Source organism: Pimephales promelas, chromosome 25 (genome assembly GCF_988280905.1).
Source record: "Pimephales promelas chromosome 25, fPimPro1.hap1.1, whole genome shotgun sequence".
NCBI classification, from domain to species: Eukaryota; Metazoa; Chordata; class Actinopteri; order Cypriniformes; family Leuciscidae; genus Pimephales; species Pimephales promelas.
In genome coordinates this window covers 23,966,826-23,979,813 of record NC_142793.1, presented here as the reverse complement: position 1 = coordinate 23,979,813, position 12,988 = coordinate 23,966,826, and the positions used below count along the sequence as shown (strand labels likewise).

Here is a 12,988-nt window from a genome sequence, read left to right as displayed (position 1 = left end):
GAAAGTCACTCTGTGTGCATCTCACAACAGTTCCTATAGATTATCCTGACAGAATATGCTAATTGAAGATAGTTAACTCCAACATAAATTCATCAACTAACCATTCAGACTCGTCCTGTTGTATTATACACGTTGTCACTTCTTCTTAGTCTCTCCATCTTTGTCTAACTCCGGTTTAAACATAAAAGGCAGAACAGTTTCTGTCATTTTAGCGTGTGGTAATCAGAGCTGCACTCTTGAAGCTCCGCCCACTGTGTCAGGAGCAGGAGCTCATTTGCATTTAAAGGGCCAGACACAAAACGGTGTGTTTTTGCTTACCCTCAAAAAGTGACAACTTTAACATGCTATATAGAAATATCTGTGGGGTATTCTGAGCTAAAACTTCACATGCACACTGGCGACTTCTTGTGATCTTGTGAAAAGGGCATTATATCACCCCTTTAAACAGTGCGGATTTTTGCTGAAGCAACACAACAAAATCAGTCATTTCAACTTTCTTCAGGTTGTGTGTTTTTTTACGGTTTTAATGAATTGTTCACTATATTTTTATGTCATTTTTATGTGTGCGGTTATAAAATACACTATAAAAGCAAAACCTATTAAAAATGTGACTATATTAGACTTAACAAGATGGGTAAATAGCATGTAAATGAATATGTGTAATATATAAACATGCATATGTGTGTGTAGTTAGATTAGAAACTTGTTTTTAATAGAGCATATGGTCTATTTTGATGATTTCATGTTGACTCTGGATCTGTTCACCGTACGGCATCTTAAGAGCCTTCGCTCTCTGTTTTCTTTCATTGAATGGAGACGAGTAGATCCTCCGAAAGCTTGTTTTTAGTTTGGGATGACACGACTGAGTATAGGATGATTTGTAGATTAACTTTTCTGAAAGCAGCTGCGCTAATACACACACACAAACACACTTGCATACACACATGAACAGAAGTGCTCATGCTCTCAGAGGACGAGCTTCTCCTGCAGACAAAAGCCAGGGTGTGTGTGTGTGTGTGTGTGTCTGTGTCTGCACACCTGGAAGAGCTGGACGCGGGCCAGAAACCTCAGGAAATGAGACGGGATGAATTGAGAAGAGTTGAATGACAGATAGAGAGCATTGTGTTGTCAGAAACGACAGTCATTGACACTTTACAGGGTTGCTTCTCATTGCCAGTGCCTTTCTAAACACACACACACACACACACACACACCCCTCTGAAATACCAGGGCTTTCATAACCGGAACAGAAGATGTGTTACGCCCACGTCTGAATGTTTAAAATGTCATCAACAAACCTATAAATCCCAACTTGATGTGACATTTTATACCGTAAGATTATGGTCTTGCACCTTGAGTTTATGAGTTTATGTAAGTTAATATTGTATTATTAATAGTGTAGTTTTAGTTGGATATTATATATTTTATGTGTTTACAATTACTAAATATATATGTTTGTTTGTTTGTTTGTTTTTATTTTATATTATATTTTAATAGAATATAATGTTTTATTTTATTATAATAAACTATTATATTATAATAATTAAATCAAATTACTTTGGAATCTATTGCAATCTAATAATGAAATATGTTTTTTATTTTGATATAAAATTATGTATTAAATTAAATGATTAAATTATAATATATTAAAAGAACAAAAAAGGGATTTATACACTTTTATGGTTTATTTTCATGTTTTAATTTAAGATTTAGTCATTTCATTTTGTGCTTGTCATTTGTTTTAGTTTTTGATTTTTAAATGTTTCTAGTATTTTTATTTCAGTTTTAGTAATTTTACTAGATCAACTTTCATTTTCCAAGGCAACATTTTACAAATTTCATTTAAGTTTAAGCTGTTCATCAAATATTTATTTATATATTTATTTATTTTTACCCAAATCTGACATCTAAAACAACATGTTCTGTTCATCATTTCTATTGCATTTATCATAATCCTGTCAGATTTCTGGTAGCTGATGCTGATAGAAACCGTGTGTTACAGTTTAATGAGCACAGATGATCATTCACCCGTATTCTGCACAATATTTACTTCGTTTGTGAAAACACAAAAACATGCATTATTCATTAAAGGACCAAATATCATGCGATCACGAGTCTCTCCTGTAAATCTGTGCCTGCCTAAAGCTAATATTTGTGTGTGTGTGTGTGTGTGTGTGTAATGCATTGGTGTGTAAGTGTGGTTTAGCAGTAACTGAGTTGGAGTGTGTGTGTATTCGGGTCTCTCATGTGCTGAGATAAACACAGTTGCTGTGTCCGGGTGTGTAGTTGTGTAGTTCACACACTCCGCTCTGTTAGTCTCTCTGGACGGAGGATCTTCTCAATCCTGTTAACGCATGTATGCTCAGAAATGTTCTCCTAACATGCAGTCACAGTGTTGTCTGTGGGAATTAAGTCTTGTTTTCGTAATGAATAAAATGCTCTTTATTAAGGAGTTTTTAGCTAAAGCTAAAGAGTAAAATCACTGTTTGGCCATTGAGAAGCTTTCTCAGTGTTGAGTTTGTGTTCATGAATTCAGACAATAATAGTGTTGTTTTAGTGGGATATTATTTATATACTGTTAGTGTTGGAGTATTTTTTTAATATGTTTTGAATTACCATTTATTTTTACATTTTCATTTTGTATTTCTTTTAAATATTTTGTTTTTGTGAAATTAAAAATATTTCTATTCAGTTTAACAGTTATATTCAATTTTAGTAATTTTATTACTTTAAACTTATTCATTTCAATTAGTTGCAAAGACAACATTTTCATTTAAGTTTTATTTTTTTATTTTTCAGTTTAATTTTAGTTCAAGTTTAAGTAATGTTTTCTATATAAAAAAATCTATTTAGGTTTAATTTATTTTTATTTCAGTTTTAGTCATTTTAGTACTTCAACTTATATTTCCTTATAAGTTGTAAGTTGAAGTTTTTCATATTTTTATTTTTTAAGTTTTATTTTTATTATTCTGTTAATTTCCAAGGCATATTTTATTTTAGTTTATTTTTTGTTAATTGCCAAGGCATATTTTATTTTATTGTATTTCATTTTTTGACAATTCTTTTTATTTTAATTTTATTTTTTTGTTAAATGCCAAGCCATATTTAATTTAAAAAAAAATTATTAAATGTTTTGTTAATTGCCAAGCCATATTTTATTTTATTTTTTGTTAATCTTTTTATTTTTATTTTATTTTAATTTTACTTAATTGCCGAGTCATGTTTTATTTTGTAAATTGCCAGGGCATATTTTATTTTATTTTTTTGTTTAGTTTTATTTTATTTTATGTTAATTACCAAGGCATAATTTATTTTATTTGACAAAAATGATTAGTAACCATTTAAGTTTTAGTTCCGAGACCGAGTCCCCCGGTCTGACGGTGTGTGTCTCCGCAGGTGGGATGCCGTGACTGCGGCGCGTGACTCTGGCGTTGGCGTTGCGTGTCGAGCCGATGGAAACTGCTGCCCCATCATGAGCTGCCATGACGCCGGAGGGCGTCGCCGCTACGAGGACTCGGAGTTCACGCTGCGCGTGTATCCCGGAGCGCTATCCGAGGGCACCATCTACTGCCCCGTCACGGCCCGAAAGGTCACGTCGGCGGCCGAGGTCATCGAGCTGCTAATCGAGCGGCTTCAGCTGGACCGCGCGCGGCTCTATGTGCTCGCCGAGGTCAAGGAGTTCGGCGGGGAGGAATGGATCCTGAATCCGTGCGATTGTCCGGTTCAGCGGATGATGCTATGGCCGCGAATGGCGTTGGAGAACCGCCTCGGCGGCGAGGATTACCGGTTCCTCCTGCGGGAGAAGAACCTCGACGGCTCCATCCATTACGGGAACCTTCAGATGTGGTTGCGCGTGACGGAGGAGCGTAGACGTATGGTGGAGCGCGGGTTTCTCCCGCAGCCTCCCGCGGGACAGTACGTAGCCGACCTCTGCGCGCTCCCGGATCTAAACGAGCAAACTTTGCTCGAGAACCTTCGCGGACGCTTTCGGCAGGAGAAGATTTACACGTACGTCGGCGGGATTCTGATCGTCGTCAATCCCTTCAAGTTCCTGCCCGTTTACAATCCGAAATACGTCAAAATGTACGATAACCATCAGCTGGGGAAGCTGGAGCCGCACATTTACGCGGTGGCGGACGCGGCGTATCACGCGATGCTCCAGAGAAAGAAGAACCAGTGCATCGTGATCTCCGGAGAAAGCGGATCGGGAAAGACTCAGAGCACGAACTTCCTGATCCATCACCTGACGGCGCTCAGCCAGAAGGGCTTCGCTAGCGGCGTAGAGCAGATTATCCTCGGAGCCGGACCTGTTCTGGAGGTAAGGTGGACTTTAATCTTCGTAGTAGTGCTGGGCGGTATACCGGCTCACACCGAATACCGGTGTTTATTTTTGTTATGATATGAATTTTTTAATATACCACAATAGAGACACGCGTCATAATCTGAAGCCACACCCACACAGCAAAACTTAAATTTTTGTAATATCAACTTCAATTTGGAACATAACTTGGTTAGATATATGGCTTTGATTTTATAGTACTTTAGTAATAGTAAAAATATTTTGTCAAATATATATTTTATATAAAGATTTATATATTTATTTATATATTCTTTATATACACTTAGGTCTATATTAGGTCTTAAGTTTGAATAGTGCATTTTAATATTAAATTCTGTATAAAACAATAGTACAGTTAACATCAAAATTGAACATTTAAAAGAGCAGTTTCATATCTATTCTTGTTGAAGTTGATATGGGATTTGGGAATTTGTAATTAGTAATGCAATACTTTCTAGAGAGAGTAATTAGTACAGTGATCTAATTACACTGTTGAAGATGTGATTAGTATCTAGTAATGAATCACATTTACTTAGAATAATTTACCCAACACTGTTTTTAATGACCCTACAATTTTGATTAAACCATAAAAATATGAAGAAATATATATATATATATATATATAAAGTATATGCATGTATATATGCACATTATTATTAAAATAAAATAAAATAAAAATATATTTCAAAATAGCAGCTCAGTTGTGTTTTTCACTACATTAACTAATAATTATTTAATTTCATTTATATGTACCAGTAAAACAGTACATACAAATTTATATTTACATATATATTTTACAAAAGAAGTTAAAATTTTAAACTTATAATAAAAAATCGAATATTTTTGAGTGACTCAAACAAATGATTGAATTTAAAAAACCCAAAAAATTCAAATTCATTCGAATCAAAATATTGCATAAAAGCATATGTGAAATTCACATTTTCCTATTTTTTTGCCAGTGAAATCCTCACAAACATATTGTGAATATTCAACACCTCTACATCTGATATTTCTAAAATCCTCTGTGTGCCTGAAGTGTTTGTGCAAGTGTCTCGTCTCATTGTATTTAAGTGTATTTCTTGTCTTGTCCTGATATTCGACTCGCCCGGTGATCCGTCAAACGTCTTGTTGAGGTTTTCTCCCTCCTCTGGCGTCGTGGCTCTCTCTCTCTCTCGTCAGGCCTGAGGCTGATAGTGAGACTCTACCATCGGCTGTGTCGAACACACAGAACCCCTGCGAACACAGCGAAAGTGTCTGAAACCCATGTGAGATTGTTTAGGTGGACTGGTGTGTATTGTGCTGAATGTTCTCTGCTCCAGTGTTTGCTGGGTCCTGGTGTCGAGAGTAAGGACGAGTGTTTATATACACCGCTCTCTCTCTCCCAGCAGGAAATAGAAACATTCGCTATTCCTGCAGTTATGACAAGCATTTCTGCACACAGATGGGAACAGTTCTGTTTGTGTTTGTGATGTCACTCAGTCTGAGTGTGTGTGTGTGTGAGAGAGAGAGCGAGAGAGAGAGTCTGAGTGTGTGTGTGTGTGTGTGTGTGAGAGAGAGAGAGAGTCTGTGTGTGTGTGTGTGTGTGTGTGTGCACTCTAAAAAATGCTGGGTTGTTTTAACCCAATTTTGGGTAAAATATGGACAAACCCATCCATTGGGTTACATTTTTAAATTATATTTTTAACCCAATTGGCTGGGTTTGTCCATATTTTACCCAAAATTGGGTTAAAACAACCCAGCATTTTTTAGAGTGTGTATATGAGAAAGAGTCTGAGTGTGTGGGTGTGAGAGAGAGACCAATGGCCAATGCTGGCAATACTGTACAAGTCATGCTAATAAAGCTCAATTGAATTGATTTGATAGAAAGAGAGAGAGTCTGTGTGTGTGTGTGTGTGTGTGTGTGTGAGAGAGAGAGAGAGTCTGACCATGTAACCATAGCTTTTGGCAAAATGCCATTAATACAACGCTTGCTTTTGCAGCAGTAACTGTATTTCAGTGGTGTGTGTGTGTGTGTGTGATGTCATCGTTATTACGCTGACTAGTTAGTGTGTTCATTTACTCTCTCACGTGTTTTTCTGATGCTGGGTCGACCTGACGCGCGCGCTGACATTTCACTCATGAGAGAACAATGTGCCCGTAGACGTTACACACACACACACACACACAAACCTGACCCCTAAACCAACCCAACACACACACACACACACACACACATAGGTATGCATCTGGCTATGCATTTGCATCTGCATGTGTGTATTAATATATAAGTAAATAAATAAAAATTAGATATAATTAAATCATTTAAAACTTGATTAAAACAAATAATAAAAACTAAATTAAATAAATTAATTAGATAAAAAATAAAGTATATATATAAATATGCATGCATTTGCTGGCGATGCATTTGCATCTGCATGTGTGTATTAATATATAAGTAAATAAATAAAAATTAGATATAATTAAATCATTTAAAATTTGATTAAAACAAATAATAAAAACTAAATTAAATAAATTAATTAGATAAAGTGTGTATGTATATATATATATATATATATATATATATATATATGTAAAATAAATAATACAAATCAAATTAAAATTAGATTAAACTATAAACTAAGATCATAATAATAGTAAATAACCTATTAATACAAAATATGAATAAAATAAATAATGAAATTAGATTTAATTAAATAGATGACAATAATTAAATAATAAATACACGATACTATAGTAAGTATAAAAAACAATGTACCTTAAAAGAAACTAAATATTTTTTAAATAATATTTAAATATATAGAATATAGTACATCAAATTAATTTAGTATAAACTGGGCCTTTAAACATGAAAGAATATCGATTAAAAAGGAACACGAACATGCGTGAATCTAAACGAGGATCTCAGATCATCATAATGAGACTGACATGACATCATCAGCCTACACTGCATCATGGGACGGATCATTATTCTCATTAATGATGCGGGTGTGTATCCTGAGGTCAGCTTTCAGCAATCGCTTGTGATTCATTAAAAGAATCGATTCTTAAGAGTCACTCTGAATCGTTTGTTCTTTCTGATCACGTATGGAAGACTTGTCCCGTTCCACCCGTGTCAGTGTGTGTGTGTGTGTGTGAGTAATGTAGACATCATACGCTGAGTATTGAACACTTCTTGCGCACACACAAGCAGTTATCGGATGCAAACATGGTGTCTGCGCATATAAATGTGTGTGTGCAGTGTGTGGACACGACCATCATACAATGAGAAAAATCCATTAACTCCTTTTTTTAATTCTTAAAAAATGTATCCTTATGCTCTGTTTGTGTGTGTGTGTAAGTGTACATCTGACTATATCACGTCGAGTTCGGCATCTTGTGTCTGACGCTAGCGGATGTTGACGTGTGGTCCCTGTGTGTGTGTGTACAAGCCCGTCACCACAGGTCAGCTTCACACTGCTGTAGTGCTGGCGTGTTCTCAGGCTCCTGATGTTTAATGGGTTGAAATGTCCTTTCAAGCCGTAAAGCTTGTTGTGACCCTGTTGTCCCTGAAGACACACACACCAGTCTGAGGACAGTTGAAGAAGATCCTGGGGGAATTAAACACCTCAGAAACACCGAACACACAGTGTGGAGAACAGAGGACCTGACTGAACCTGAACACTGTAATCTAGTGTTGGATAACACACACTCCCTCTGGCTTTCTGAAGAACATCTCTTATCTGTGTTATCATCTCTGTGTGTGTGTGTGTGTGTGTGTGTGTGTGTGTGAGAGAGAGAGAGAGTGTGTGTGAGAGTGAGTGAAAGAGAGAGCAAACTGAAAACACAGTGACACAAGGCAGTGAGTCAATACTGCACACTTCAGCAGTAAAAAGCCACACACACACACACACACACACACACACTCTGCCTGCGTCCCGCTGTGCTTCTGGAATCAGGCGCTGTATTTGACGAGAACTTTGGGTGTTCTCATTGTTTTTGCTTCACGGTCACATGAACCTCCACACACACACACACACACACACACACACTCAGTGTTTGGTTTCTCACTGCAGCGCAATCATCAACAACACTAACGCTTCATAACCTCCTCTATTTGAAAGCGTTTTAACATGCGGTTTTCACTCTCATCGTTGCAGAATCACAACCAATCACGTTAGCCATATATCTGATGCTTTATATTCAGAGCAGTGGACCAATGAGGTCCCCCCGTGGGCGGAGCTAGAGCAGATACTGTGCCGCTGATGTGAAGATATTGATATGAATATCTGCTGCTGGTCTTCAGGGAATCTTGAGTGTGTGATTGAGTTTCATCCGCAGATGACATCAGAGTTTCAAGATGATCTGACAAATTACTGCGATTGTGTGTCATCATCATCTGACCACATCTGCCACACACACACACACATTTATTTTTCATTTATTCTTTAGAATGTTGCATTTTTTTATTTTGTACAATGTTTTATAAATCATTTTATATACATTTTTTTTTTTTATTTATTGTTTTTTTTTTTAATGTCTATAAGTGCCATCAGGGCAGTGTTTTGTTAGACTGATGTTGTGATCGTCATCTGATCCCGGATCAGTGTAAAGGTCGACTCTGGCCTGTGGGGTTTAAAGAGACACTGATCGTGAGAGAGAGAGAAAGTGTAACTCGTGCTCTGCGGGATCCAGATGTTGGGCTGAGGGAGATGTGCATGTTTTTGTCCTTTAATGTGTGTTTGTTCTTTCCTCCTCAGGCTTTTGGAAACGCTAAAACAGCCCATAATAACAACTCCAGCCGCTTCGGCAAGTTCATTCAAGTCAACTACCAGGAGAGCGGGACCGTCCGCGGGTGAGACGCCTCTCTCGGCCTCCAGTCCTGTACAACTGTGTGAACGGAAATACACCGTCGTGCAAAAGAGGAGATCATTTTACAATTATTTTGAACGTATATTTTATCTATAGATATACTAATAACTTCTAACTAATAAAAAATGTAAGCACATTTTAAGTGTTTTTCTTTTTCTTTAAATATTTCAATATTTTTTAATTTTTTTTTTATATTTTTAATATATCTATATTTTAAACTGTTTTTAATGTATTAATTTTAAATTAAGTAATTTAATATTTAAATATTTCAGTAATATTAACATTTTACTTAAATATTTTTTCTAAATGTATTAATTTGAAAAATGTCATTTGTTTTGATATTATTTAAAATTGATTTTAAATATATATTTATTTTTAATCTATTACTATTTTAACTATTTTTAACTGTATTTTAAATATATATTTTTAAGTTTGCATATATATTTGTATATTATTTTACTGTATTTTATAATATAAATATATTTCTAAATATATATTAATTCTTAAAATATTTTAAACTAGATTTTAAATATATATTTTTAATGATATTTAGTTTTAAATGTTAGGGTGAAATAGTCATTTGAATTGGATTTAACTGCTTTTATTGTTATATTTCAGGACTGAATGAATATAGTCTCATAGACAGGAACGGCCCTGGACGGGAACGATAACTCGAAATAATATCATGTTGTTTCTGTGTGATGAATATATTTGTATAATAATTTCCCCATTGTTGATTTCAGAGCGTATGTGGAGAAGTATCTTCTGGAGAAGTCCCGTCTGGTGTATCAGGAGCACAACGAGAGGTGCGCAAACCAGATGATGCAAACCTGGGCTTTATTGTTATTATTTAAAGCACATTAAATATGATTGTCATGTTCTCTCGCAGGAACTATCATGTGTTTTACTACCTGCTGGCCGGAGCGAGTGAAGAAGAAAGAAAATCATTTCATCTTCTCAAACCAGAGGAGTATCATTACCTCAACCAGGTACAGACCATAATAGCAGCGGTGCTGCGTCTGTCTTTGTACGTTACGACGTTTCTACAATAGAAAAACATCCTCTAAGCTCATTTCTGCCCGTAATCCCTGGCAACACATAGAGCTGGAGGATGCTGAGGCTGTTGCCGGGTGCCCCTGTTGCCATGGTGATAGTCGTCAGCATCCGTATCCGAGGGAACAGACTGCTGGTCGCGTGCAGAAGCCCTCTTATGAATCCAATCTATTCATGCACGCGCTCGCACATGTACAGACACATATACACACACATTTTTGTCATAAATATTTCCAGAAGGAAATCTCATTGTGTGTGTGTGTGTCATCTGAATTGTCTTTACTAGGAGTGTAAAAACACATCAGACTGACAGTGAACATTCGGCCAATGAGGACAACACTTCCAGAAAGTTGATGTAGTGCTGAAATATGTTAATCAATGTAATGATAAATAATATGTAGACAAAATATTTCACAATTATTTGATATATTTTGTATATTTATTCAAAGTTCTTATTGTAAATATAATTTAATAACAAAATATTTAGCCGTTTTTCAAAATTACTGTTATTAGTTTTTCAATATATTTAAACTTGTACTTTGTAAAATTTATTTACTCAAAATGAAAAAAAAAAATATTGGCAGATTTAAAAAAAAAAAAATTAACATAACAAAATGTTATGTCAAATGTACCATATTTTATTGTAAAAAATACATTAATTATTAATTAATTTCATTAATTATCTAGCCATATTTAGTCAGAAATCAAAAGCAAGAGCTGTTGACTGATTTATTTTCCTGGTTTACAGTCACACGAAACTGTTCGAATAAAACAACTGTTGTTTCAGCATTTCAAACTCAAACTATTATGCAGTTGCATCTTTCTTTACAATAAATGACACTTGGCTTGATATTTTATCTAATGCAGTTGAATTGAAGAAATTATGAGCAGATTCAGTTTAATAACTGAATTATGAGAGAGAGTGAGCTGGTGAGAGCAAGTGTGTGTGTGTGAGATTGTGTGTGGGCAAGTGCGCGATAGTGTGTTCAGTAAGTAAGTGAGTGTGTGTGTGTTTGTGACAGAGCTCATAATTGTCTGTCTGTCTTCCAGATAACAAAGACAGTCCACAGACAGCACTGGGGAAATTACTATGAGACTGAGCTGGTCAGTATCATGTGTGTGTGTTTGTTCACATCTTCTGTTCTGTGTGTGTGTGTGTGTGTTCTGGGTAAACGACCAAACCTGATTAGCAGTGCTTGATGAAGACAGTCACTTAATATATTAGTCGACACACAGAGAATTGAGTGTGTAGTAAATCAGTTTAACAGCGGCTCTGTTCTGGCACCAGACCTAGTGCTCTCCCTATCTAGTGTGCTCCTTATCTAATGCAATCCCTATCTACTCCATTTCCAACTCGTGTGTTTGTGTTTGTCTTCAGTGTTTCTGCTGCTTGTGTTTGTGTTTGACTATCTAGTGCACTCCAATGTAGTCCCTATGTAGTGCACTTCCCTTTTTCTTTTAATTTATTACTTTTTACAAAAAAAGTTTTTTTAATTATGTTTAATGCTGTAACTTTTATTGTGTATATATATTATATAAATATATATTATATATATATTTATTTTTTCTAATATTTTATCTTATTATTTTTATTTACTTTTCGTTTTTTTTTACTTATTTTTATTGTTTTTTTTTTGTTTACTATATTGTATTTATAGTTTTTTTTTTTTTTACTATTTTATCTAAAATACTAATAATTAATAATATTGTTTTATATTTTTTTTAACATTGTATTTGTTGGGTTTTTTCTTCAAAAAATAAAAATAAAGGAGAAACAATAAAAAATACAAATTGAAAAATTCTTCCGGAGAATTCTTATTTTTTATTGTGATATTTTTTTGTTCTGTGGAATTGAGTGAAAGCGTATCATTTCCTGTATCCTTCTGTCCTGTCCACCCACTGAAGCCACACACACACACACACACACGCGCTGCAGTTGTGCTCACTGTTTTAAGCTGTTTGTGTTCATCATCAGTGCCGAGAGCAGACACTTGTGCTTCTTTTGGTTCTCCGGACTGGTGTAAACGGGTGTAAACACACGGTTATCAATGATCCAGTCGCTAAAGCCAGAGATGTGAATCATCATTAGTTATTATTGGGGTCAACAGGAAGTCCTGTCCCCCTCACCACATCACTTCCTCTGCACACTTCTGTTTCTGAGCTGCGGCTTTCCTTGCACGCTCTGCTGCTTTTGAACGATTCACATCCTCATTTAAAGCTTATTATTATCAGTTGGTGATTAATCCAAAGTGTGTGTGTGTGTGGCGTAGGACTGTTTCGCGGTGGAGGGAGAGGATCTGAAGCATGACTTCGAGAGACTCCAGCTGGCCATGGAGATGGTGGGCTTCCTTCCCGCCACCAGGAAACTGTGAGTTTTAAAACACTCTCTGCCTGCCAGTCACATTCTGCATTCAGATTTGCTGGCTCCTGATTGGCTATAGTCTCTATCTAGTGCACTCCCTACAGTATGTAGTGCATTATTGGACATTTTTTAATAAACACAGACAAAAAAAACTATATGATGATCGATGTAACATTGATATGAGTGATCACATGGATTTCGATTTGCATATCGTCCCCTTCCTAAAATAAATGTCTCGGGCGATTATTTTAGGAAGGTGACGATATACACGTCACGTTACATGTCAGTATCCACGATCACTGGATCTGTGACGATTCATAATGAACATTATACATCGAGTGCAAGCTTTAGTTTAAACTGATCATGGTGTGTGTTACCGCAGCTCT

At 35.7% G+C, this 12,988-nt stretch overlaps 1 protein-coding gene across 6 annotated transcripts in view; it reads left to right on the top strand.

Annotated features, from left to right (window-relative positions):
• Positions 1 to 12,988, top strand: part of myo9ab (myosin IXAb) — an 80,884-nt gene that overhangs the window by 21,535 nt on the left and 46,361 nt on the right. For all 6 annotated transcript variants that reach the window (XM_089127712.1, XM_089127711.1, XM_089127710.1 and 3 more), the window contains 6 exons: positions 3,397 to 4,318; positions 9,076 to 9,170; positions 9,931 to 9,993; positions 10,077 to 10,176; positions 11,291 to 11,344; positions 12,511 to 12,608. In XM_089127712.1, the coding sequence (XP_088983838.1) occupies positions 3,473 to 4,318; positions 9,076 to 9,170; positions 9,931 to 9,993; positions 10,077 to 10,176; positions 11,291 to 11,344; positions 12,511 to 12,608 (1,256 nt within the window). In that variant the 5' untranslated portion in view covers positions 3,397 to 3,472. The remainder of the gene's footprint in view (positions 1 to 3,396; positions 4,319 to 9,075; positions 9,171 to 9,930; positions 9,994 to 10,076; positions 10,177 to 11,290; positions 11,345 to 12,510; positions 12,609 to 12,988) is intronic.